The sequence below is a fragment of the Typopeltis vanoorti genome, chromosome 15 (assembly GCF_054136105.1).
Source record: "Typopeltis vanoorti isolate ZY-2024b chromosome 15, IOZ_Tvanoo_1.0, whole genome shotgun sequence".
Classification (NCBI taxonomy): Eukaryota; Metazoa; Arthropoda; class Arachnida; order Uropygi; family Thelyphonidae; genus Typopeltis; species Typopeltis vanoorti.
In genome coordinates, this window is record NC_143563.1 from 59,007,041 (window position 1) to 59,035,031 (window position 27,991).

Here is a 27,991-nt window from a genome sequence, read left to right on the forward strand (position 1 = left end):
ATGAGAACATGATCATTGACCAAGTGTCCATATATTTGCCTCTTACTGGTCCATTCTGATAAGGTTTCATTGGCCTGACAGATGTTTTGAATTACTTGGTTCCCCTCAGAGACCAGCAGAAATCTTAAGAGAGCAAAATCTCTCATTCAGTACTAAGGAACTCGAAGTGTATTTTTCATAAGCGAACTCTCGATCGGTGCTTCAAGTATTTACTAAAACAAAGAGCCAAAAGGCTTCATTTTGGCTATGCAAAATTATATAAATCAAGTGGATATTAAATCCAGCATTCTATCAAAGCTGAATACAGAAACTATAAAAGTTTCATATGAATTTGACTAGAGAGCTTATGGGAATATACTCTGTTATTCCATTTAACGATTCTGTCAAGGACCATGCTAATATGTTCTATCAGCTGTCTGCATCAAAAAAAATTAAAAAGACAGGAATTCAAAAATTAGATCTTTTTCAAAAAACCATCACTTTCACCAGAGCAAAAGCAAAATCCTCATGAAAGCCATCATTTTCCACTTCTGATGCTACAGCAAATTCAGTTTATGTGAAAGTCCATCACAAAACTGAATATCGTTGACCTATTTTTATTTTATTTTATTTTTAAATATGCATCTCACATAAAGGTTGAACCTATTGTTGTATCTAACCCTTCATCCATTTATATCAGTATCATGAGTAGACTAAAGGCCAGATAATTGCTAGCCCTTAGTTTGCTGAGAACCTTGCTTGATCAAATATCTTAGATTTTTATATTCAAGCATTCAATAAGCAGGGTTGGTGGTGGAATCATGTAGGGCAGCAAAAATTGTCTGTCAATGAAATTCAACGAAATGGGACTTATTTCCCAGAATAATAATTCAAGTTAGATTTTTTGCCCCATGTGAGTTCACCATCACCACACAGCTGCAAATTGTCTTTAATTAATAGACATAATTTGTCTTACTCTAATTAGATTAAGAATAGTTAGTCTTTGCTGGCCTGGTTGGCTGAGTGGTTAGCATATCACCCTCCAACTAAAAGGCTGCATTTGAATTCTACCATAACCATGGATGTTTGTGTTTAGTGGTAGATGAATTGCATAGCATAACGTGAGACCACCTCCACACTTATTGGAGGCCTCAAGTGGATTGAAAAAGTTCCATGTTAGATCTTGAGAGTAGGGTTTCATTATTATTATATTAATTATTAAATTAATATTATATTATAGATCAGGTGAAAAAAATTAATAAAAAAATCTCTATTCAATCCATGATACTAATTACTACAAGCTATCAGCTAACGCCTTTTATTCCTGTATAGGGAGTAGGCGAGGCCGTTTAGCCCTATCTAACCTTTGGAGACTGAGTAGGCAGTTCAATCTCCACTGGTACCCAATCAGAGAGATAGCTCAACAAGTGCCGGCATCTCATGGTCCATAACCCTAACACAATATATTTAATGCCTGAAATAGTGTCGATTTTCTTGAGTTTACGGGACGAAAAACCCCGCTTGCCAGTGCCAGAGATAGACTAACTCGGGAACCAGTCGAAAAAAGGCTTAGAAAAATGTCCTCTAGTCACTGACTAGATTCAAAACCAAGAAGTCTTCCTTCGTGCAGTCAAGCGGCGTGGTGTGCAAACGCCACATCCACTGAGCTACACAGGCTAATTACTACGAGTTATGAGTAAAACTTATGAGTTACCACCTCACACACTGCACAAATGTGCTATAGATTCTTGTATCTTTTGTGTGTACATTAATATACAGTGCTCTCCTACACTGAAACACACACACACACACACACACACACACACACACACACACACACACACACACACACACACACACACACAGCAAACATGGTTATAAGTTTTAATTTTGTATTATTCTATTCTACTTGCTTGTATTCATTTCTGTTGCATCAGAATCATTATAAAAGTTATTATTTTTATTATTTACATGAGCCATGGAGTCAAAAGACTCATCATGAGAGAGCCACTCTATCCATTAACACAATACTTATCATATATCTCCTTAAATCTATTCACTGTTGGGGACACACACAACTGCCTCTGGCAATCCATTCCAATCATTCACGACTCTCCAAGAAAAGAACCTAGTCAGAACAACCTTACTAACCACACTCTTAGACAGCTTTCAAGTGTGACCACTTGTTCTCCCCCCCCCACTATTCCCCATGTATTGAAAAATTTCTTCTGTGTCACTCTTACAGTGTCCCTTTAGTAACTTATAAGTTTCTATTATATCCCCTCTCTCTGCCTGTCAGCTAAACTCTGCACCCCCCCCCCACTCAATCCATCCCCATAGGAGACATTCCACAGACTTGCCACCACCAGCTTGGTCACTCGTCTCTGAATCTTATCCACTGCCTCCTGATCCCTGAGAAATGCAGGTGACCAAATCTGTGCACAGTAGTCAATATGTGGCTGAATCATAGCCTTCTTATGAAGAGGGGTAATATCCTCCCTACTTGTCAATGTGCTCTTCAGCATCCAAGTAATCCTCTGAGCTATTTTGCCAACTCTTGCAATATGTCCTCTGAATTTCAAATCTATCCACCATTACCCCCCCCACACACACACACAACCCTAGCATCATCAATTTCCTGTAAACCAGTGCCTTCAATATGATATGAAGCACGTAGTTAGCTAAAATGTTTTTAGAAATTAAAGTGCCAACATGTTATATTAGTTAATTCTTTTATCATATTCTAACCACACATATCTACTCATTTTCAAATTCATAAGGTCAGAGCATACCAGATACATTATAGTCTGAATATGGATAATGTTTCTGCATATGCTAACAACAGGATAACAAGATGCTCATGTTTTCTTCTGAGCTCTTAGGTCAAGTTCATAGCTCTTGCATTTGGAGATATATGGTATCCTTCCCTATTTATTAAAAAATCAGAAACACTGATTATTTAATAATGGAAGATAAGCCAGGATCAGCAACCTTTTAAAAACAGCAGCAGCATTTTTAGATGCATCACAAAAATGAATTTTTTCATCTTATTTGTTACAATTTTTTTTAAGTTAATGCAAAATGGGTAACTTCTATGATGAAGATCAAAAGGTTAGTACATGCTGTTAAAATTAACATGTATGGCCAATGTTCTTTTCTTATATGTTTAAGAAAATATAAGAAATCAGCAGTAATTCAACAGAAGATGTGGTATATACAAAAATTCAGCATACAAACTTTTAAAGTGAAACCCAACATAATGAACTAAATTTCTAATTTTTTATAGGTCAGATTATCATACCAAATTTGTGACACTCAAAACACATATACATGTGAGATATGCTATTCATACATAACTTTAGAGTGTAATTTTCGAAAAGGATAAAAAAGCTTTAAGCCATGATCAGCAACCTTTTAAAAAGGAAGCAGCATTTTTAGCTGCATTACACATTTCTTTTTTTTTTTTTTTTTTTTTTCCCCATCTGATAGCCCTACTCTGGCTGAATGAAATTTTGATGAAAATAAGTTAGCCATGCTTTTGACCCAGTTACTTAATGAAAGGCTTGCAGTGGGAAGGTTCCTAAAGGGAAAGAAGGCAAAATAATACTTCTCCACAAGCATGGTTTGAGAACAGAAGTTTCCAATTATAGACTGATCTGTATATCTGTATATAAAGTGTTGGAAAAATTGGTTAGAAATGGAATACAGGATTAGGTCGATAGACATAAGATTTTCTATAATGGTCAACAAGGGTTTGTGAAGGGCAGGTATTGTTTCAGCAATCTGCTTATGTTTCATGATAAGGTGACGAATGCATTGGATAAGGGAGAATCATATACAGTGATAGACTTTGCAAAAGCGTTTGATTGATTACCAAATGATAAGTTGTATAACCTGCAGAGGATAGCAACAGATGGTATACTGGTTAGATGGATAAGAGATTGGCTTTCTGAATGATACCAGCAAGTTGTGTATGATGAAGCAGTGTCTCAGAAATGGAAGGTCACCAGTGGCATGCCTCAGGGTTCTGTTCTTGTGCCTCTACTGCTTAACTTGTTTGTAAATGATATATCATGTGGACTGATTGAGGATCTCCAAATGTTTGCCAATGATGCAAAGTTAGATGGAATTATCAGAAGTAGCGCTGATGTTAATTCTCTACGGGAAGATTTCAATAAACTTTTAACTTGCATAAATAAGTGCTTTTCTTTTAGTGTTACATGGTGATCAGCATTCATTTTCGAAATTATGGATTCTAAAACTGTGTTAAAATAACTCTTTTTTTATTATCCCGCCATTTCAATCTTCATATCAAGTTCATCATCTGGAGCATACATAAATGTACAGAGAAGTTGCATTACATTTCAAACCATAAGTTAGAGAAACAATGATTTGATCACATGCTACTCACTGGTGACCTCTAGTGAAAAAAAAAAAAAAATTACATCAAGCTAATTTAATTTTTGATTACCTGAATAAACATTCTTACTTAGATGGTTTTTCTTCCAGTAACAGTGATGTCCTATTTCTATTATTACAATTGTTATTTTTGATTTAAAAAAAAAAAAAATTATTTATAAATTACAACATGAATAAACTTTCTTATAGATTTTTTTCTTTTCCCTTAACAGTGATGTCCTATTTTTCAGTATTAAAGTAGTTATTTTAGATTTAGGATCCTGGATTTTTTAGAATCCTGTTTATAGTTATTCTTAGAGAGGAAGGATTCGTGGGACAAATATATGCCTTCCATATGTATGGGATTTTTAGACCATCATTATTGTTTAGATTGGGGTGTGGTTGATAATGATCTCACAAGCTTCTTTAAATTTGCATTCATACCATGTTTTGGTGTGATGTAGACAACTAGTGCTTTTCCAGTCAATTCTATGTAAGGTGTTCAGAGCATGATCAGAAAGGCCAGCTTCACCATAATTATTATATTTGATGTGTCGTTTATGTTCTTTTTGTCTGATCAGAATTGTGTGTCCTGTTTCTCCTATGTATGGTATGTTGCAGGTGCAGTAAATATGGTATACTCCAGGGTGGGCCAACAGAAGTGTGGGTCTTTGGATGAGTTGAGTAAACATTTTAATTTTGTAGGAGGTTTAAAGATGGCTTTGAGGTTGTATTTTTGTAGTACTCTGTTTATTTTGTCTGATGTCCCTTTAATGTAGGGAATGGTTATAGTTTTACTGTAGTCTGGTTTGTCTTTGTTTTTTATTGAGGTCTTGTAGAGAATTTTGTTAATAGTGTTTTAGCTGTATCCGTTTTTTTGAAAAGTATTACTGATCACTTTAAATTCGTTTTTCAGTGCCTGTTCACTGGAGCAGATCTTCAGAGCCCTGTTTTTTTAGGGTATTGATGACACCTAGTTTTTGTGTTGGGTGGTGGTAGTAGTTTGTGTGTATATATTGGCCAGTATATGTCGGTTTCTGGTAAAGAGTGAAGGAAAGATTGCCCGAGGGAAGATGTGTGACAAGTGTATCTAGAAACGGCAGTGTGTTATGTTTTTCAATCTCAGTTGTGAACTGTATACGTTTGTGTTGCTTGTTTAGGTGTCTGGCGACCATGAGACCAAATTGCAAAAACATCGTCAACGTATCTGAGTTAAACTTTGGGTTTTAAAGGGGAGGAACCTAGAGCAAGTTGTTCAAAATGTTCCATACAAAAGTTAGCAATCGAGGGGGGGGGGGGGGGGAATAATGGCGAGCCCATGGCTGTGCCTTCTTTTTGTAGGTAGAAAGTGTTTTGCCATAAAAAATAACCAGAATATAATACATGTGCAAAGAGCGCTGTGATAGCTGGAGGAAATTTATTCTGCCAAAACGTTCATTGCCAATCACGCGATATCGCGTGACGAGAGTTCTCGCCGTTCGTCCAATCACGCGTTATCACGTGGACATCGCTGTCGAGTTTCTAAACGGAATAGTATTGTGGCCACAGCGAAACGGAGTGTAATATTTATATTGGCCACTAGGGAAGGGATCGACTTTTTGTGGAGTGGGGATGGCCGCCAGCCATTGTCTATTGTTTATATTAGCCAGTGTGCACAGTGGCGCCGTTCGGACAAGGCGACGATTTTGTTTAGTTATTCGAGTATTGTTTTTTTTTTTTTTTTTTTTTTTTTTTTAGTAAGTTCCCTATAAATGTTGATTTTTGATAATTATTTTTTTCTATTTGTACGTTATTTTATTTTTAAAAATTCTATGTGATTATAAAAGACTGATAATTAAAGTTATAATTATTATATTTAAATGTTTTTTATTTGTAAAATATATAACTTATTTGACCGAATTACATATCACGCGATATCGCGTAATAGATATTTAGAGTACATAAATCCTATGTACATAATAATAAAAGCATATAAATAATATATTTAACTTATTTTGAGCACAATAAAAACTAAATAAAAAAATATAAAAAATTTGGCCACCACACGAAATTCCAATTTTCAGCTTGACAATGAACGTATTAAAGAAGAATTGTGTCCTTGATTGGGACATTCGTTAAAGAGGGCAGAGACATCAAAACTGACTAATAGATCATCTTTTTCTAATGTAATGTCTTTGATGATGCTTATGAAGTGCTGTGTGTTTTTGATATAGGAGGGAGAATGACCTACCAACTCCTTCAGTTTTGCCGCTAATTTTTTGGCTAAGTGATAAGTCGGGCTATCAATCCCTTCGACATTTATGGAACATTTTGAACAACTTGCTCTAGGTTTCTCCCCTTTAAAACCCAAAGTTTAACTCAGATACGTTGACGATGTTTTTGCAATTTGGTCTCATGGTCGCCAGACACCTAAACAAGCAACACAAACGTATACAGTTCACAACTGAGATTGAAAAACATAACACACTGCCGTTTCTAGATACACTTGTCACACGTCTTCCCTCGGGCAATCTTTCCTTCACTGTTTACCAGAAACCGACACATACTGGCCAATATATATACACATAAACTACTACCATCACCCAACACAAAAACTAGGTGTCATCAATACCCTAAAAAAACAGGGCTCTGAAGATCTGCTCCAGTGAACAGGCACTGAAAAACGAATTTAAAGTGATCAGTAATACTTTTCAAAAAAACGGATACAACCAAAACACTATTAACAAAATTCTCTACAAGACCTCAATAAAAAACAAAGACAAACCAGACTACAGTAAAACTATAACCATTCCCTACATTAAAGGGACATCAGACAAAATAAACAGAGTACTACAAAAATACAACCTCAAAGCCATCTTTAAACCTCCTGCAAAATTAAAATGTTTACTCAACTCATCCAAAGACCCACACTTCTGCTGGCCCACCCTGGAGTATACCATATTTACTGCACCTGCAACATACCATACATAGGCGAAACAGGACACACAATTCCGATCAGACAAAAAGAACATAAACGACACATCAAATATAATAATTATGGTGAAGCTGGCCTTTCTGATCATGCTCTGAACACCTTGCATAGAATTGACTGGAAAAGCACTAGTTGTCTACATCACACCAAAACATGGTATGAATGCAAATTTAAAGAAGCTTGTGAGATCATTATCAACCACACCCCAATCTAAACAATAATGATGGTCTAAAAATCCCATACATATGGAAGGCACATATTTGTCCCACGAATCCTTCCTCTCTAAGAATAACTATAAACAGGATTCTAAAAAATCCAGGATCCTAAATCTAAAATAACTACTTTAATACTGAAAAATAGGACATCAATGTTAAGGGAAAAGAAAAAAATCTATAAGAAAGTTTATTTATATTGTAATTTATAAATTTTTTTTTTTTTTTAAATCAAAAATAATTGTAATAATAGAAATAGGACATCACTGTTACTGGAAGAAAAACCATCTAAGTAAGAATGTTTATTCAGGTAATCAAAAATTAAATTAGCTTGATGTAATTTTTTTTTTTTTTCACTAGAGGTCATGCCAGTGAGTAGCATGTGATTAAATCATTGTTTCTCTAGCTTACGGCTTGAAATGTAACACAACTTGTCTTGTATATTTATGTATGCTCCAGATGATGGAGCACCTGAAAGATGATCTTGATATAAAGATCGAAATGTCAGAATAATAAAAAAGAGTTATTTTAACACAGTTGTAGAATCTATAATTTCAAAAATGAATGCAAAATTAAGTGGTTGTAGTTTTAATATTAAGAAGTGCGAGGTGTTACAATTTGGAGTGCAGAAATATAAGGCTGTGTACTATATTGATAGTGCTGTACTGCAGGAAGTGGATGAGATTCAAGATTTGGAAGTGATGGTTGACAGTAGACTAATAAGAAGTACTCTAATATGGAGGCAGTTGTGCCACTGTATAAAGCACTGGTCAGACCACACTTGTAGTATTGTGCTCAGATTTAGTCACCTGGTTTTCAGATTAATGTGGAAACATTGGAGAGGGTCCAGAGATGAGTGAATAAGAAAATATCAGGACTGGAATGTTGGCTATGGAAAGAGGTTGAAGAAATGTGGATTGTAGTTTGGTGGATAGGAAGAAAAGAGGTGACATGATAGTGAGGGGATTTTAAGAGAGTAATCCAGAGGGGGTTTTAAAAAAGAGGAGATAAATCAGAGGCCATCCCTGGACGTTGTAAATAGATGTGGTGACGAATGTTCTGAGGAGTAGATTTCTTATGTCGGGAGTTGTTGGTGAGTGGAATGCAGGGAGTGTAAATAATAAGCAACTTCAAAGTTTATTATGATAGACATGTTGCTAGTTTGAGTGGGCCCCCATGATGAGTTTATTGACTCCATGGAGGTTATCAAAATAATAATAATAATGTTTTTCTTTAAAAAATAAAAAATAGAAAACTGAATTAGAGCTGATGGCACTTGATTTTCAGTGCTGATATGCAACTTTTTTAGTCACAAATTAATTTTATGTTTCCAAATTTTTGTGAACACATAATTACCAGTTGTTAAACAGCCACAGTCATCAGACAAAAGATTGCAGTAATAATCAATTTGAAACTAGGCTTAATATTCAGAAGGGAAGGTTAATTGGAAGCTATATCTTATGTAATCAGTAGGCTCTGATAATTTACAAGACTATGTTACTGTCCCTTCATTTGGAGGTTCCTTTTGGAAAAAGGAGTTGCCATGAGAGTTCCTAAGGAACCTCCGAACTTCTTTTGAAGGTTCCTTTGGGGCTTTTATGGGAATCCAACACAGGCGTTCTCAAATCATCTCAGCTCTTAAGATTCTATATAGTAATAATAATATAGAATCTCAAGAGCTCAGATGATTTGAGAATGCCCATTGTGGATTCCCATAAAAGCCCCAAAGGAGCCTTCAAAAGAAGTTAGGAGGTTCATTTGGGGGGTTCCTTCGGAACTCTCATGGGAACCCCCTTTTCCCAAAAGGAACCTCCAAATGAAGGGACAGTAACTAGTAGTCTTGTAAGTTATCAGAGACTACCAGTTACTATCCCTAATATATACATACCCGCCTTTCTTTAGGTATCCTGCCTTCAGCTTCTAGTTTAGCTCGTGCTTGTCGTCTCCTTAAAATACGGTGATATTGTTTTGCATTTACATATAGTGGCTCCTCCTCAAGTAATTCCGCACCAGGCAGTGGTATTCTTTGCATAGCTTGGATGCCTCCTGCTCCCGGCACAACTTGCTAATAAAAGATATTACGGAGAAACAAAATTTTAATAAATAATGAAATGTCTACTGAAAATTAAGTATATCTGAATGTGCAAAAAAAAAAAAGAAGTAATAGATCTCTCATAAAAAAGCACACTTTTTTTTGAGAAAAACGTCTTTGTTGAAATGAAATGCTTTGATTCACAAATATCCCTGAAGGTGTACAAGAATCAATAATATAGCGATTATTTGTGTTGAATAACAAATAATCAATTACACATGGACTTTCATCATGAATACTGATGATAATGTCATTAGTGTAAGAGAAGAAAATCTACTGACTAAAACACTGATAATCACCAGAACACTACATTTAAAAGTAATACTGATTAAATGTTTACGGAGTAACAGTGAAATAAGAAAAACTTGAAATACTTATTTGAAAACAGATCTTGAGACAACAACCTAGTGAAGGGATCCGAAAAACATATGCTCAAGGTGTGGTGACATGTGGCAACTTCTGTCACCACTATATTTAGCTTTGATGAAAAGGGTTTTTGTGTTTGTTGAATAATTCAATTACTATATTTTATTTTAACCTGATTTTCAAAAAAAAAAAAAAACTGGTAAATGACTGTGCTTGATAATGTGAAATTGTAAAAATCATCATCATATTCTTGGTATGTATATCCTCAAGGATCTGCCCAAAATGTGTAAAATATAGAGGACTTTTAGGGCATAAAAAAAAATTATTTTATTATTATTAAGAGAGACCTCCAGGAAGTCAGAAACTCATTGAGGGATTCCAGTTTCTACATACTTTCAGAAAGATCATTGTATAAAGGATACAATGACAATAATAAGGTAAACCTTTCTTGTAGTATTAACTTTCTATCAACAGTTGTGTTCTAAATTATTCTGTTATCTGACAAGATACAAATACTGTCATTATTATATTTTAGTGTCTTCTAAAGTACTTCTAAGTACATTAATCCAGCTAGATCTTGGTCTTCCTCTGAGTCTTTTTCCTGATATTCTGGCATCAAATACCTAATAATCTCTCCTCTTCAATTCTGATTAGGTATCCATATACCATCTCAGATTAGCTTTGTTCACACATTCCTGAATGTGTGATCAAAGTCAAGTTCCTTCCTAATATCTTCTGTAATGATTCTGCCAATGATAAGATCTGTTCACTCCCCCTAATTCACATCTGTGGGCTCTAGTCTTTGATCAACTGCTTTTAATTTACCCCCCCCCCCAGATCCACAAGTTAAAATTGGTTAGAACACTGTTTTGTACATAGCTAGTTTAGTGTTTTAACTAATTTCTCTTTTTCTTTTAAGGTTACATGGTAATCAGCATTCGTATTTACGAATTTAGGAACACAAAACATGTGCTGAAATGATTATTTTACTTATTATTAATAAAATAACACTTGGCGTTTCGATCCCTGTATTGAGGTCATCATCAGAAAGATACATGTGTATAAGAGACGAAACAAAGCTACATGCTCTTGCATTCTATAAAGGTAAATTAAATCTATGCTGTTAATTAATCTTTTTCTTAGCCTGACCTCTTTTTATTTTATCTAGTGATAAAATAAAATAAAAAAAATTAATAAATAAAATAAATAAAAACTACAATAAACTCTGCTAAAGTCCTCCTGTACTAAGATTCTTCTGGATATGTACAGTTCAGATTGTTATACTACAATTTTCTTCTTGACTTGTACAGTTCAAGTTGCTATTGAATGTTAAAGGAAAAAAAAAAAAAAACACTTCACCAAGTGTCTTCTTGTAGTGGGATTTTTCTGTGGCTTGTTCTGGTTGCTATGAAGGTTGCAAATGGGTCCTCCACATTTTTGGAATGGTTAGGACATCATTTTTGTTTAGATTTGGATTATGCTTGAGCATTTCACATGCTCCTTTAAATTTCAAACCAGGTTTTGGTGTGATGTAGGGACTTGGTACCTTTCCAATCGATTCTGTGGTATGTTTGGAATGAGTGGTCAGAAAGGCCGGTTTTTCCAAAATGGAGGTATTTAATGTGTTGTTTATATTCATCCTTCCTAATTGGGATGGTTCACCCTGTTTCCCCTATGTATGGCAGGTTACATGTGCATCGTATTTTGATGTCAGACCACAACACCTACCAAATGGTAAACTACAACCCCACAAAACACATCAAAAAGAAAACAAATGAATTAATTAAATCCGTTAACACATGGTCATACGAAACAACTAAATAACTAATACAACATTATGCACGTCTGATTGTTGAAGGAATCGATAGCCCAAATTACCACTTAGCCAAAAATTTAGCGGCCACACTCAAGAAATTGGTAGGTCAGTCCCCTTCCTACATAAAAAATACACATTTCATAAATAAAATTAAAAACATTACACTCAATGACCAAGATTTATTAGTCAGCTTTGACATAACTGCCCTTTTCACCAATGTTCTGATCAATGATACTATCTTGCTCCTACAGAACATATTTCCACAAGACATCACGGCCCTCTTTGCCCACGTGCTCCACTCTGGATATTTCTTATGGCAAAACAATTTTTACCTTCAAAAAGGAGGGTACAGCCATGGACTCACCCCCGCCCCCCAATAGCTAACTTTTATATGGAAGACTTTGAGCAACGAGCTCTAGAGTCAGCATGCATAAAGCCCAAAATTTGGCTCAGATATGTCGACGATATTTTTGCCATTTGGCTCCATGGCTGCGAAGCACTAAATACATTCCTTAGCCACCTGAACAAACAACACAAACATATCCAACTCTCCATTGAAATAGAAAAAAAACAACTCTCTTCTGTTCCTAGACACACTCGTCACACGTCTTCCCTCAGGCTATCTCTCCTCCTCAGTCTACCGCAAACCTACACACACACAGGCCAGTACATACACAAAAATTCTTATCACCACCCAACACAAAAACTAGGGGTAATAAGCACCCTTAAACACAGAGCCTCAAACTATTTGTTCAAATGAACAAGCTCTAAACCAGGAATACAAGATCATCAACCATACATTTATGAAAAATGGATACAGTAAAAAAAAACTATTCACAAGATGTTAGTAAAAGTTTAAAAGATTTCAAGAATGCTATTGCCATACCTTATGTTAGAGCCATTTCCGAAAAAATAGACAGAACACTACACAAACACAACATCAAAACCACCTTTAAACCCTGGACAAAATTAAGATACCTACTCAGTTCTTCCAAAGATCCTCTTCCACACCTAGCCCACCCAGGGGTTTACAAAATACAATGCACATGTAACCTACCATACATAGGGGAAACAGGCGAACCATCCCACTTAGGAAGGAAGAACACAAACGACACATTAAATATCTCCATTTTGGAAAAACCAGCCTTTCTGACCACACACTCCAAACATACCACAGAATCGATTGGAAGGGTACCAAGTCGCTACACCGCACCAAAACCTGGTTCGAGAGGAAATTTAAAGAAGCATGTGAAATGCTCAAACATAATCCAAATCTGAACAAAAATGATAGCCTAACCATTCCAAGAATGTAGAGGAATAGTTTCCCTTAACATTCAACAGCAACTTGAACTGTATAAGTCCAAAAGAAAATCGTAGTATAACAATCTGAACTGAACAAATCCAGAAGAATCTTAGTACAGGAGGACTTTAGCAGAGTTTACTGTAGTTTTTTATTTATTTTATTTATTAATTATTTATTTTATTTTTTTATTATTTTATTTTATCACTAGAGATTAATTAACAGCATAGATTTAATTTACCTTTATAGAATGCAAGAGCTTGGTTAGGTTGTAGTTTGGTTTCCTACACACATGTATCTTTCTGATGATGACCTCAATATAGGGGTCAAAACGTCAAGTGTTATTTTATTAATAATAAGTAAAATAATAATTTCAACACGTCTAAATTCGTAAATATGAATAATTTCTCTCTTATTTCATCTAAATTTATTCAGTTGGCTACCCACCATATCACTTTTGATAACTGTGTTGTCTGTTAGCCATCTTGTTTGAAGTAATTTCACTTTGTTATATTATAAATTAATGATACCAAGAAATTAAATACTTGATTTAATCCTTTACCCAAGTGTAAGCAAACAAAGTTTGTGCCTGAAGTATTTTCAGGACTAGGACAACTCGTATATAGAGATTAATGACTTGAGATTACTTGCCTTAGTATCCCATAATGCTAAGCACATATCCTTACAGACATGTATAATGCTATGCATTATGGGAACCAAGTATATAATTTTTTTGTATCATTAATTTATAGTATAATCAAGTGGAAACACTTCCAACAACTGTCTCTAATCCAGAGCACTTCAATAGTACGGTGTAACACTTTTGGCTACTCATATATGAAAATATGACTTCTGCATTACTTCAACCTTAGTATCATGTCTGAATTTGGCTCCCATTGATGAGAACTCAGTCAAGGTCAACACATTATCAGTCTGGGTAAATGCTTCGATTTTACCACTACCCTTACAATGGTACTATCTTATTCTCCTTCCATTCTTTAGGCACTCTTCCAGTTGCAAGGCATTCATTAGACAGCCAAATCTATAGTTCAAGTTCTTAGTGCATTCAGTTAAAACACATAACAAAATCTAATTCAGTAGTACTGCCTTACTTACATCTAGAGCAAGCGTTCCCAACCCTATGCCCGCGGGCACCATGGCGCCCGTCGAACAATATGTGTGTGCCTGCCGCTGTTCAACCGTGTGGCGTATAGTTTGAAATAATCACATGCACATCACGCAACAATTCATTTCACTGGCCAATGAAATGCAATGTCAAAGATCACACTAACTTACATATATATATTTAAATTTTTATATAATGTAAACTTTTAAGTAATAAAACATTTGATTATAAAGTAAACTTTGTATGTATTCATTTAACAAAATGAATTAAAAAAATTTGCTTGAAAAAATGGATGGTGCCCATCGCCCTACCAGTATTTTAGAATGTGCTCTAGGGAACAAAAAGGTTGGGAACCCCCTGATCTAGAGTATTTATTATTTGAAATGCATCTTCATCCACTTCTAATCCTTCAATCCTTCCCAGCTCTCTAGGAATAAAGTCTGATATATTTTTCTCTTGATCCCTGCCCATTACTGCTAACAAAAGTTTCTTAACTAGCTGGCATGCATTAACAATCTCTTTTCCTTCAAAACTGTTTTATCTATGGCCTGAAGCTGGATTTTATGTCTATTACAATTGCCTGCCTTATAATTCTCCATAAATTTCTTTATCTTTTATACTTTTGTATGCTTATTGATCTTCCAAGATCAAGACTACATGGTTAAACAAACTAATGAGTTGAGGGAGGGGGGGGGGGTTAAAGATAACATCTTTAATCTCTATTTTGGAAAAATGGAGATTAAAGATGTTATCTTTAACCAGATCCAATCAGATTCACTGATACTACAACCAAATCAAAAAATTTTGATATTCATGTTTCTATCTCCCACATATTACTTAAGACATTTATCCCTCAAGAATTTCAGAAATTAATTCATATTACTATTTGCTGTCTCACCTGTCCAATTTATATTATCATAGTTAAAATTCTACCAAAACGATCATTTGCTCTGCATATGCAAACTGATTTGTCTAAACTTTTTCTACTCATCCCATTCTATGTTCCCTGGCTAGCAACAACTACCTCTACCCTGCACTATACACTCTCAGAGCCATCATTTCTATTTCCCTCAGTTCTTTACCCAGTGATTGCATTACTCAGCATATAAGTAACACTTCACCATGCTGTTTACCCTCCCTATCCTGCTGAAATATATTATATCCTTCTGCTTCTATTCCTGTCAAGACATCTTCATGTTTCACTAATAACAATCTTCAGAGAAATCATGTCTATCAGTACTATGAACTCACTCCCTTTATTCCTGATATTTCTGGAATTTATCTAGTAGAATAAAATGGTTCCAGTATAATACACAGTGGGGGGAGGGGATTATAATATGTGCTTAGGAATTCAATAAATGTACCAAACATGGGATACTTAACATAAAAGGTAAATCTTCCAACCTCTATTCGAACATGGTAACAGTAAAACATGATTCAAAAAGTCTTTATAAATATTATTATTGACAGACCTCCATGGAGTCAAAAGACTAATCATAAAAGGGTCGTCATACTGTTAAAATAGTTAAAGTTCTACCAAAATGATCACTTGCTCTGATTCTGTCAAACCGATTTGTCTAAACTTTTTCTGCTCATCCTGTTCTACTTTCCCTGGTTTATATTCATCCAATGTATCCACATTAATCACAATGTCAGGCGGTGCACTCCACTTACCAATCACTCTCCATGCAAGGATCCTGTTCCTTATACCCTTGCTCACACCCTCCTTATACAGTTTCCAGAAATGTTCTCTTGTTCTAACCCCTTCTCCCATTCTCTGAAAAATTTCTTCCATATTGACCTGGTAGCAACATTTTAACAACTTAAATGTCTCAATCATATCCCTTCTCTTCTTCCTATTCACAAGGCTTTGCAAATTGCATTCCAGTCACATAATATGAAGTTAAATATGAAGACAAGTCTGTCTTCATATTTGTGTAGAAAGGCTTATATTTTTGTTGGACATGTTGTTTAATTTTAACAGTATATATCAGAACACAGAATTATAAGTAAATAATTATTTATTGACTTGTTGCTGATATTTCGCTGGTGTTATAACCAGCATCTTCAGAGCACAAAAACACAGTTTGTCACAGTACGCGAGACTACAACAACATGGTGCAACAAAGGGACTAGTTTAACAAAATTGTAGCAACAACACAAAGACTAAAGTCCTAATCAGACACCCTCTATCTAAAAAAAAAAGCTAATAACTGTTTGCCATTCCTGGATACACTAATCACATGTCTTCCAGATGGTTCCTTATCATTTTCAGTCTTTAGAAAGCCCACACATACAGAGAGAGAGAGAGAGATCTTTACACAAACAATCACGCCATCACCCTTCTCAACAGTATGGTATCTTAAAAATGCTAACCCAAAGAGCGAGAGCAATCTGTTCCAATGACAATGCTCTTGCTACTGAACTGGCTCACTTATGCCACACCTTCTTGGCCAATGGCTATGATCCCCATAAGATAAACAAAATACTAAATGCTCCTAAGAAATCCCTCCACTATCCACCACGGAGAACTACAACAAAACGGTCACCATCCTATACATTAAAGACCCATCAGAAAAGATATCTAGAATTCTCAAAAACATCAACTACACACTGTATTCAAACCGTGTGTCAAATTAGCAACTCTCATCCATTCACCCAAGGACAGTATCCCTCCTTTATCACATCCAGGAGTCTACGAAGTACCCTGCCTGTGTGATCAAGTTTACTACGGTCAAACAGGAAGAACTGTGGACATCTGCATCAGTGAACATAACAGATACATCTGGCACTATGGCAAGTCGGGCCTAGCAGACCATGCTTTGGATACCCTTTTACAAGTCAGAGAGATTGTTCATAGAAGCAATAGAAGCCTCGAAACATACTCCGAATCTCAACAAATATGGTTGTATAAATTTGCCTAACATTTGGGAGACAGTCATCTTAAGACATAACTAGTACCTGCTTTCTCTCTGTTTTTTAGGACTTTAATCTTTGTGTTGTTGATACAGTTTTATTTTATTTTTTTATATTTATTTTATTTATTATTATTTTTTTTTTTTAGATAGAGGGTGCCTAATTAGGACTTTAGTCTTTGTGTTGTTGCTATAATTTTTCTAAACTAGTCCCTTTGTTACACCATGTTGTTGTAGTCTCATATACTGTGACAAACTATGTTTTTGTGTTCTCAAGATGCTGGTTATAACACCAGCGAAATATCAGTAATAAGTCAATAAATAATAATTATTATTATTATTATTTTGACACCTCCAGGGAGTCCAAAGACTCATCGAGGGAGAGTGTGCCGACAGCATCGAACGATTGGTCCCCTTCCAACTACTAACCGCGCTCAAGCTTACTTAACTGAGCCATTAGTAGCAGAGGCTCTACCAATCGACCAACCTTCGCCAAACACATAATTATTTACTTATAATTATGTGTTCCGATATATATATGTATACCATCAAAATTAAACAACATGTCTTCATATTTAACATCCCAAAGATCAGTTATCATCTTATCCAGACACTTTCAATATACTCATCACATGAGTGTATATTGTATATATGTAAAATATTAAAAAAATAAACAAAAATCTTAGTCCACTCATGGAAGTCATGTACTATAAGTTTAGAACCTTTCATGGGTGAAAGTCATTAAAAAAAAAAAAAGAAAAGAAACAATAGTTAGAAGATTTTGGGTTCTGTTCAATGTGATATTTCTACTTACTGTCCAACCTGAACAAGTGGTGAGATATGTTGAGCTTATAATTTTGTTTATAGTAAAATCATGGGAGTTGTAACCTGAATCAACTATGTTCTACATTTTTAACTGCATAATAATAATCTGCACATAATTCCATCAGGTACACTAATGACACATTCATCAGTGTCTGATAAGTACCCTCAAAGAGCATAGAAGATATTAGACAGTACACATAATTAAGTTAACATTATTACTTAGCTGTCTATCAATAATTTTGCAAAAATTATTGATAGACAGTTCACATATTTTGCAAAAATATGTAAACAAGTGATTAAAAATGGAGTTTAGTAATTCAATCATCTATCCCAAATTTTCATTATAGATTTTTTTTTTCTCTGACTATTAACTCTTTTTCAAAATTTTGTTTTAAATTCCTGTTTCCTTACTAATGAAATCTGAACGAGCAGCAATGGTTTTGCATTGGGGGGGGGATATTTAAAGCAATGCATTAAATGTAGATTGCAAAAAAAAAAAAAAATGTTTCTTAAAAAAACACAGTAACAGATTCTTTTCTTCTCTCTTATTGCCCACACAGAGCACAGGCATGTTATAGGTCTTGAGTCCTCTAATTTACAAACAACAATAAATAAAAAATAAATATTTCATTTATTGTTGTTTGTAACATATAATTTTAATTCAAAGTTATATTGTTAATTACATTTTAATTTGAATAACACAAATTATTCAAATCATTCTGTTTAATTTTATCAATAAAATGGTCTGAATGAAACTAAAACTGAGACCATTAAAATTTTTACAGAGATTCTAAATATTAAATTACATTATATTGAATCCTGTTAAAACAGAATAATTATGAATCTTTCTTGCCATAGCAAATGATCAGTTTTCATCCAAAAAAGCATCTAGAGATTTGAAATATCAAATTTCATTATATTCTATTCTTCCAAAGAGGAGTTATTATTTTGAATCAGTTTGAAACACTTTGAAATGGTTAGTTTAAACCTTAATTGAAATGCTTCAATCAATTTTTCTAAGGATTCAAGAAACCACATTTCAATAAAATCTGTCTAACCAGAACAGAATGGTTATATTTGTGCATATGGATAAAACAAATCTAATAGATGCTTGGGCAGTGATTTCAGTAATTTTGATACTGTGATTACACAAATATCCTCCCTTCCAATTCTAGTTTCCTTTCTGTTCTGAAAATGTCACATTCTGCTAGTAACATTATATTAAGATATATTATGGCTGAGGATGAGTAAATTATATCAGCCACAGAATATTTTAGAAAGACAGATATCATGCAAAGATATTCTAGTGGAAAAGAATAACATACACTGGAATTTGATATCATCTAACAAAATAAATATAATACTAAACACAATATGCCTAAAATACACCTTTCAAAAAGTCCAGAAAAAGATAAATTAAGAAAATCATTTAAATAGCTCTCACATTTATTGCACTTTTCCACAGACTATGTTGCTTTTAATAAAAATCCTGTCTAATTATAGGAGGGTTTCTAAGTATATCAACCAATGAGTTAAAATTTTGTTACCTTTGTTTATAATCACATATATAGTAGACAAAATTAACAATTAAATATTATGGCTAAACAAAACTTCATTCTGACAGTTTTCTTTACACTAATAAAAATGCTTTCTTTTAAGGTTACACAGTGGTCAGCATTCATAGTGAAGAATTTATGGAGATAAAAAGACAGAAATGACTGGAAAGGCACCAAGTCCCAACACCACACACCAAAACCTGGTTTGAGAGAAAATTCAAAGAATCTTATGAAATGTTAAAACATTATTCAAACCTGAACAAAAATGATGGGTTAATCATTCCAAGAACGTGGAGGACCCATCTGCAATCCTTATAGCAACTAAAACAAGATCAAAAGAAAATCTCAATATGAGAAGACTTTAGAAATGTTTAATGTAGTTCTGTTTTTAATTTATTTGTATTTTAATTTTATTTTATTTATGTATTTATTTTTTTTCACACAAGAGTTCAGGCTAGGTGGGGTGCTTAAAGGCCAAAGCTGTATAACTGAGAGGAGATCTCCACATAGCCTTTAAAGGAACAGAGAAGCGACCAGGGCTTCTAACCTAATGTCCAATCCTCACCTTCTCGTGGTGCGCCCTGTTGGGTATCTACCTGGATACTGAACGAACAAGGATGGGTTCGCAATTTGGGATTTAGTCGACCAAATTGTATTCTTATTGGCTTAAATCAATATACAAAATAATGGTACAACATGACAAAATTTCATGCCAGATGGGGCATCGCCCGGTTAAACAAGGTCCCCCGTTGTTTTCGCCAGGGAACCAGGGCGAACAGCAAAAAGTCAGTTACTGGAACAAATCTAAAAGCACACCCCAACTCAATATCACCATAGTTAAAGATCGGTACTATCAACATAAGAACCCTGAATGGCAAAGAAATGGAGCTAGCTGAGGAATTAGATAAGTACCAGATCGACATAATAGGGGTAAGTGAAACAAAAACGACAAAAACTGGTGAGATCTTTCTGAGCAATAAATACAAAATGTTATATTCAGGCAATGACAATCAAGGAAAAGAAAGAGTAACCACAACACAAAATACGAGGCTAATCATCTTGAATGGCAGGCAGTCTCAAGTAGAGTGATGTGGGCAAATATCAGAATGGGGAATTGAACAATGAGACTTATTTGTGCCTATGGTGTGCCACAGAAGGTTCTACTAAGGTAGAAGTAGAGGAATTTTTTGAATCCTTAGAGAAAGCAACTGACACAATATATTTATTTATTCATATGGAGTTTTATCCATTTTTCTTCCCCACAAGTTGAGCCCCCTCACGGGGGGTTAAGTATTTATGGCTGTAGATCCATGTGTTGACAGAGCCGGTTTGCGTGCGGGATGAAATACCACAGATAAACTGGGGGAAAAAACCCTGCTGTCCACTTCCAAGATTGGATAACTTGGCTATCGCTCAGGAAGATCCTTAAGCCCCTCATGTCAGTGACGGGAATCGAACCCAGGACACTCCTTCCCCAGGCATATGGTTGCAAAGCACATAGCCACTAGGCATAGCCACTGACACAATGAAAAATGAAAAGTTGGTCCTTGTTGGGGATCTAAATAGCAGAGTAGAAAATGATTGTCAGACATACAAAAATATTTTGGGAAAACTTGGAGAAAAGAGCAAAGCTAATAATAATGGCAAATGCCTGTTGGATTTCTGCTCAGGACATGGAACTGGTTATTACTAACATCATGTTCCAACATAAAAATGGCACAAATTCACATGGAGAGAAGAGGCAAGGAATAAGAAAAGTCTCATTGGCTATGTTATCGTTGATAGTAATGTTTTCTCCCTGGTTCAGGACACCAGAGTGTACAGAGGATTTGAAATTGGAAGCGATCACTATTTAGTCTTGAGCAGGATAAAATTGAATTTCATATAAGAAAGTTTTAAAGCGAATAAAAGTTGAGCAGCTCTCAGATGTGAACTGTAGACTAAAATACACAAAGATTATTGAAGAAAAAATGAAAGACTTTGAGAACAGAAACCAAACCTTGGAGAGTCAGTGTCAAGCCTTGAAGAAAACCCTGATTGATTCAGCCAGAGAGGCATGCGGTGAGATTGTCTGCAAGGATAGAAAAATCAGAACTCCATTGGACACAGGAAGTTAAAGAGGCAGTGAAGGAAAAGAAGAGAGCATATCAAAAGTTCTTGGCAAATAAGTCAGCTTGTGCTCTTAGAGAATATAGAGACAAATGTAAGAAAGCTAACCACTGTGTAAAACTAGCTAAACAAAAGTCATGGAAGGACTTTGGCAAGAACATAGAAAATAAATATCAAGAAGGTGGTAAGATATTCTGGAGGCTGTTGAAGAAGCTTAGAAATGGAGGAAAGAGTGCTGTAAAAGGAATTAGAGATGATAAAGGTGACATGAAAACGGGAGAAAAAGATATCCTTGAAGTGTGGAGTAATTACTTTGAAAAATTTCTAAATGAAACAAGCAGTGATAGCACAGTGGTAAAAAATACTCAACAGGCATACAATCAGGAATACATATCCATACTTGAAGTAGAAAAAGCCATCAAAGGCTTGAAATGTGGAAAGACAGCAGGAGCAGATGATATTCGACAAGAAATGATGAAGTATGGTGGTATAAAAGTCTTACAGTGGCTGCACTGCATACTTCAGAAGGCCTGGACAGAGGGATGAATTCTTGATGATTGGAGTAAAAGCTCTAATAATACCCATATATAAAAAGGGAAATAAAACTGAATGTGAGAATTACAGAGGTATTTCCCTACTGAGTGTTCCTGGCAAGATTTATGCCATTATACTTGAGAAACGGTTGAGAAGAATTATGGAAGAAAAGCTTGGTCTTTATTTGAGTTGCAAGTCAGCAGTTAGAATTGAAGGAAGTACAGGAAGATGGTTTAATGTTAAATCTGGTGTTAGACAAGGATGTACATTATCCCCTCTGTTATTCATTATCAATATGGATCACATTATGAAGGAATGTGGTATTAAACATGATAACAGAATTGGAGATGTTAATGTCAGCTCTTTGCTTTATGCAGACGATGTTATACTTCTAAATAAATCCACTCTACAAGTTTGCAAGATGCCCTGACTAAATTGAATAACTGTTGTGTAACAGATATGGCATGAAGGTCAGCAATAAAAAGACAATGAAAATAGGTAGAATCATTGAGAATGTCAACTGTGTTGTGAATGGAGAACCTGTGGAACAAGTAAAACATTTCAGCTACTTAGGCACGATTTTTAGTGAAGATGGTAAATTAAATATGGAAATAGACAACAGAATCAACAAAGCTGGTATGGTAAGAAGTCAATTGAATAAATTCATATGGAATAAGAGAGAAATTAGTTGGAACACTAAGTTAGCTGTATACAAGACAGTGTTCAAACCAGTTTTAACTTATGGATTTGAGAGCTGGATCAGAAGTAAAACACTTGACCAAAGACTAGAGACTGCAGATATGAGAGTCCTGAGAAAGATTAGAGGCATGAACAGATGGCTTTAATGGCAATATCATATTAAAAGCGAGGATATTAAGACAGAACTTGACATTGCGAGCATTCAGGAATGCATTAGCAGAGCTAATCTCAGGTGATATCGTCACTTAAACAGAATGGGCGAGGAAAGATTAGCAAAACAAGTCAGGTTGGCAGGAAAATGACCCAGAGGAAGAGCAAGATATAGGTGGATTGATATGGTAAAAAGTGCCTTAGATGATAGAAATATAAGATCTGATAATGTTGGAGTGTTGACAAGTAACAGACTGATTTGGAGGAAAATTGTAGATAGAAAGTTAGTAATGATGTAAATTTTTCATGTAGTACTATCATATCCTGTACACCCTTTGATGGTACATGTCAGGAATTTCATGATGATGAGTTCAGGCTAGGTTCCGTGTGTAGAGGACAACATGCTGTGAGGACATAATGTTGGAGGCTTAATGGATTTTTTACAACACTCAGAAAGAATTAAAACAGAATTTAATACTTCCTATATTTCGTCTCAGTCACTGAAACATCTTCAGGGATTACAAAAAAACTAATGTAACATAAACACAAATAACAAACAATACTAAGCCCAACCACATGGGTGACACTAAAGACCTAACTAGGTGGAGCGCCCTCTAAGGGTGGTTGCAGGTCGCCTGGATTGTAATATCAAATGCGGGATCTGTTGCTTGGCGCTGGAGATAGCAAATAACATCAGGCTTGACATCGCCAACATCCTTGCCCAGTCTTCGCCTCCAAAAAGTAATTTATTTCAGCCCAACGCACTGCTTTAATGAAATATGGAAAGAGAAAATTATCATCATCACCAGAGCAGATAAGGGTAATGCCATGGAATACAATTGAAAAATGGAAATTAGCCTCCGAGATCACGCGACCTACACCCTGCTAGAACGTGACCCCACAAGCTAAGAAATTAAAAAGCTTACTTAAAAAAGTATCATCCTGGCCCCCGGACATCACGAATAAACTTAAGCCGTTCCTGTCCCCCCGAATATACGGTTTACCAAAAATCCACAAACCCAATTCCCCACTGAGATCTATAGTAGATGGCACTAATGCACCTTGCTACAAACTGTCAAAACAACTGGCCAACTCTCTGATCCCCCCCCTCTCTGGACTTTCCACATCCTATATAAAAAACTCTACTCGTTTTAAAACCCTCATAGAAAATTTAACCTTAAATAACACAGACATATTGGTAAGCTTGGACATCTCCTCATTGTTTATCAATATCCCCTTAATTGATACCTTAACACTCTTAGAAAACGTTTTTCCTTCTGACATCTTAGATCTCTTTTCCCTTGCCATCAATTCTGATTATTTTTCTTGGAAGAACAAAATCTACAAGCAGATAGAGGGAACCGCCAAGGGTCTCCCCCCCCCAACCACCACCAATTTTTATATGGAAGGTTTTGAAAAATGAGCCACAGACTCAGCCCCTCTGAAACCTTCTATCTGGCTAAGATACGTTGATGATGTGTTCTCTATTTGGCCTCATGGCCCAGACACATTAGACTGCTTCCTCAGTCACCTCAACAGCCTACATCCAAGAATCCAGTTTACGATGGAAAGGGAAAAGAACAATTGTTTATCCTTCCTAGACACCTTAGTTACACGCCTTCCTAACGGTACACTTTCCTTCACTGTATATAGAAAACCCATGCACACAGGCAGATACATTTACAAACTCTCCCACCACCATCCAGCTCAACAATATGGCATTATTAAAACTCTTACCAAGAGAGAGCCCACAATCTTTGTTCCAGCGGAACCTCCCTTACAACTGAACTTGACCACATACAACACTTTCCTCTCCAATGGCTACAGCGATCACAGTATCAAAAAAATAATCAGTTCCTCCCCCAATTTTCGGTCTTCTCATCAGAAAGAGTTTAGAAATATCATCACCATACCCTACATCCGTGGCACATCCAAAAAAATAGCCAAGATTTTAAACAAGCACTACACACAGCATTTAAGCCCCACTGCAAACTTGCTACCCTTATCCGTTCTACAAAAGATCAGCTCCCTCCTCTCTCAGTGCCTGGAGTTTATAAAGTACCCTATTCCTGTAAGCTGGCGTACTTTCGACAGACAGTCAGATCACCAACCATCTGCCTGGAGGAACACAAGTCATACATCTGCAACCACGACTATGGTCAGTCAGGCCTTGCTGACCATGTCTTGGATACAACCCATAGGATCTCATGGAAAAAAACCACCATGCTCCACCACAGCAAATTCAAAAAAGAGAGACTATTCTTAGAATCAGCAGCAGCTCTCAGAAATCAACCAAATCTTAATAAATATGGTTGCATTAAGCTTCTTAAGATTTGGGAAACACTTATCACCAGAGGTCCCACCTTACATTTCAGGTCACCTACAACTACCCTTAGACGCTCCACCTAGTTAGGACTTTAGTGTCACCCACGTGGGTGGGCTTAGTATTGTTTGTTATTTGTATTTATGTTACATTAGTTTTTTTATAATCCCTGAAGATGTCTCAGTGATTGAGACGAAATATAGGAAGTATTAAATTCTATTTTAATCCTTTTTGAGTGTTGTAAAAAATCCAATAAGCCTCCAACATAATTCAGTCTAGTTTAAAAGATTAGCAAGCATTTAGATTCATTTTACTTTGTATAGCGTATGTAGGTTGTATCTTATATGCATTTTTCTTGATGACCTCAATACCAAGGTTGAAACGTCGAATGTTACTTTCCTAATGTTAAATAAAGTAATTATTCTAACACATGTGTTGTGTCTCCATAAATTCTTCACTACTAATAAAAATGAATTAGAATGTTAAAAAAGATAAATGAAAAGCACTTAAACCAAAAAAAAAAAAAAAAAGAACTAACCATCACTATATTTCCTGATGGAACACCAACTGATGAAGGAATGGTGATAGTCTGTGGACTTGCTGCTGCCGCAGTTGTAGAAGTTGTCTGTACAACTTGAGGAGCAGGAGCTGCTACTGATACTGATGGAATCTGAATAATCCCTGAAAAAAAAAATTATTATACTAATTAGTATATTTGTATTACATAAATATTTTGTATATGCACACATACACAAAAATAATAACAATACTTAACATTTTTGATGTCAAGCAAAATTCTCTTTAGTTATTATTTGACTATATATCAAGGAGCTTGGATTAGGATGTTTGGGATTAATGATGATGCAGTTAAGGCCAAGATACGTATAAACAGCTATCAAATGCAAATCACTAGCTGGTGTCTCAGTTTTACAACAGGGGATAAATTTGAGTTTTCAGAAGGAAAACATCCCACATTTAAGACTGCAACAAGGCAGCACTTGAAAACATATTAAAGTGACTTAGTTCTAAATAACACTCTAGCTCAGGATTGTGAATGTAATGTGCAAGTGATGAAGCAAACAAAAAATATATATATTCTGACTCTGCAACGGAAAATCAGATCAAATCAAATATAATGAAACAGTTTTAATGGAAATTTAAACACAAACTTAACAAATTCCAGGTGACATCAAAGTTTATAATAAAATTCTCTACTCAGAAGATTAGACAATTTGATACATTTAGGTCTTCTGATCGTTAATAATGTGCTAAAATGTAAGCATAATTAATCAGCTTCATAAGACTAAAGTTAACTATCTTCAAATAAGGACACTGAGGAACCATTTTCCTCACTTCCTCATTTATATAGTTTATGAAAAAAAATATAAAACTATCCATTCTAGTCAGACCAATCACTGATACTAAATACTAATGAATGTGTTATGTAATGTAATCAAATAGTTATCATGAATTTTAAAAAAAATATACTGAAAAAAAAAACATTCTCTATATGGTGAAAAAAGGGAGTGTGAATGATGATAAGAAAGCATTCAAGATTGATGGCAAAGAAGACTGTGTGACTGATGTTAAGATAACATGGGAGTACAATAAGAAAGAATGTGCAGATGACAGCATCATGGTGAGAGTGAATGACACGAGAAAGTTACTCAAGATTTGAAAGCAGAGTTGGTGAAGATGAGGAAAGACATGAAGCATATACAAAATGAAATGAAGAGAACTGTAGATATGCATGTAAGAGTGAAGATGGAGAACAGAATGAAAGCTGCAAATAATTCACGAATGGCACTGTATATGGTATTTGATTATTAGAAGTATGGGGAATGAGAAGATATACAAGGTTTGTTTTCTGGTGGCAGAATGACCAGAGTGATTGAGGCATTGGATATGAGGGATAAACAACAACAACATAAGGAGTATTCATAGATAGGAAGTCAAACTTCCAAGAGAACTGGAAGAGTACCACACAAACATAATAGGAATTACTTAGGTAAAGAAAACAAAAAAAAAACAAGTGAGATCTTACTAAATAATAACACTACAGGATATTATATTTGGGTAATAACGATAAAAAAAAAAGGGGAGTAGTAGCATTTACCACCAAACATAAAGATGAACTTCTTGATGTTATGTGGGCAAACCTCAAAATGGTGAAATGGACAATGAAACTTAGTTTTGCTTATGATCCCACAGAAGTTCCATGGAAAAAAGTGGAGGAATTTTTTCAATCATTAGAGCAGGCATCTGCCATAAAGAAATGAACAAGTAGATCTCCATTCCTGTTGGAGATCTAAACAGCAGAGTAAGAAACAAATCCAACAACCATATAGAAAAGTTTCGGGAAAATTTGGAGAAAAGGGCAAGGCTAATAATAATGTTAAGTACCTGCCGGATTTCTGCTCAGGATATGGACTAGTCATTACTAACACCATGTTCCAAACATAAAAATATGTACAAGTTCAAGTGGAGAGAAAACAAAAGAAACAAGAAAGGAATCAACTACATTTATAGTGAATTGATATGAAGTTCTATCTTCATGCCAGTTCAGAATATAAGAGAGTGTACAGAGGATATGAAATTGGAAATGACAGTCATTTCATTT

General features: G+C 35.1%; 1 protein-coding gene across 3 annotated transcripts in view; it reads right to left on the reverse strand.

Moving 5' to 3' along the window:
• Positions 1-27,991, reverse strand: part of LOC150098790 (nuclear transcription factor Y subunit alpha-like) — a 162,907-nt gene that overhangs the window by 32,946 nt on the left and 101,970 nt on the right. For all 3 annotated transcript variants that reach the window (XM_090405100.1, XM_090405099.1, XM_090405101.1), the window contains exons 6-7: positions 25,910-26,052; positions 9,449-9,625 (exon numbers count right to left, since the gene is read on the reverse strand). In XM_090405100.1, coding sequence (XP_090261226.1) covers positions 9,449-9,625; positions 25,910-26,052 — 320 coding nt within the window. The remainder of the gene's footprint in view (positions 1-9,448; positions 9,626-25,909; positions 26,053-27,991) is intronic.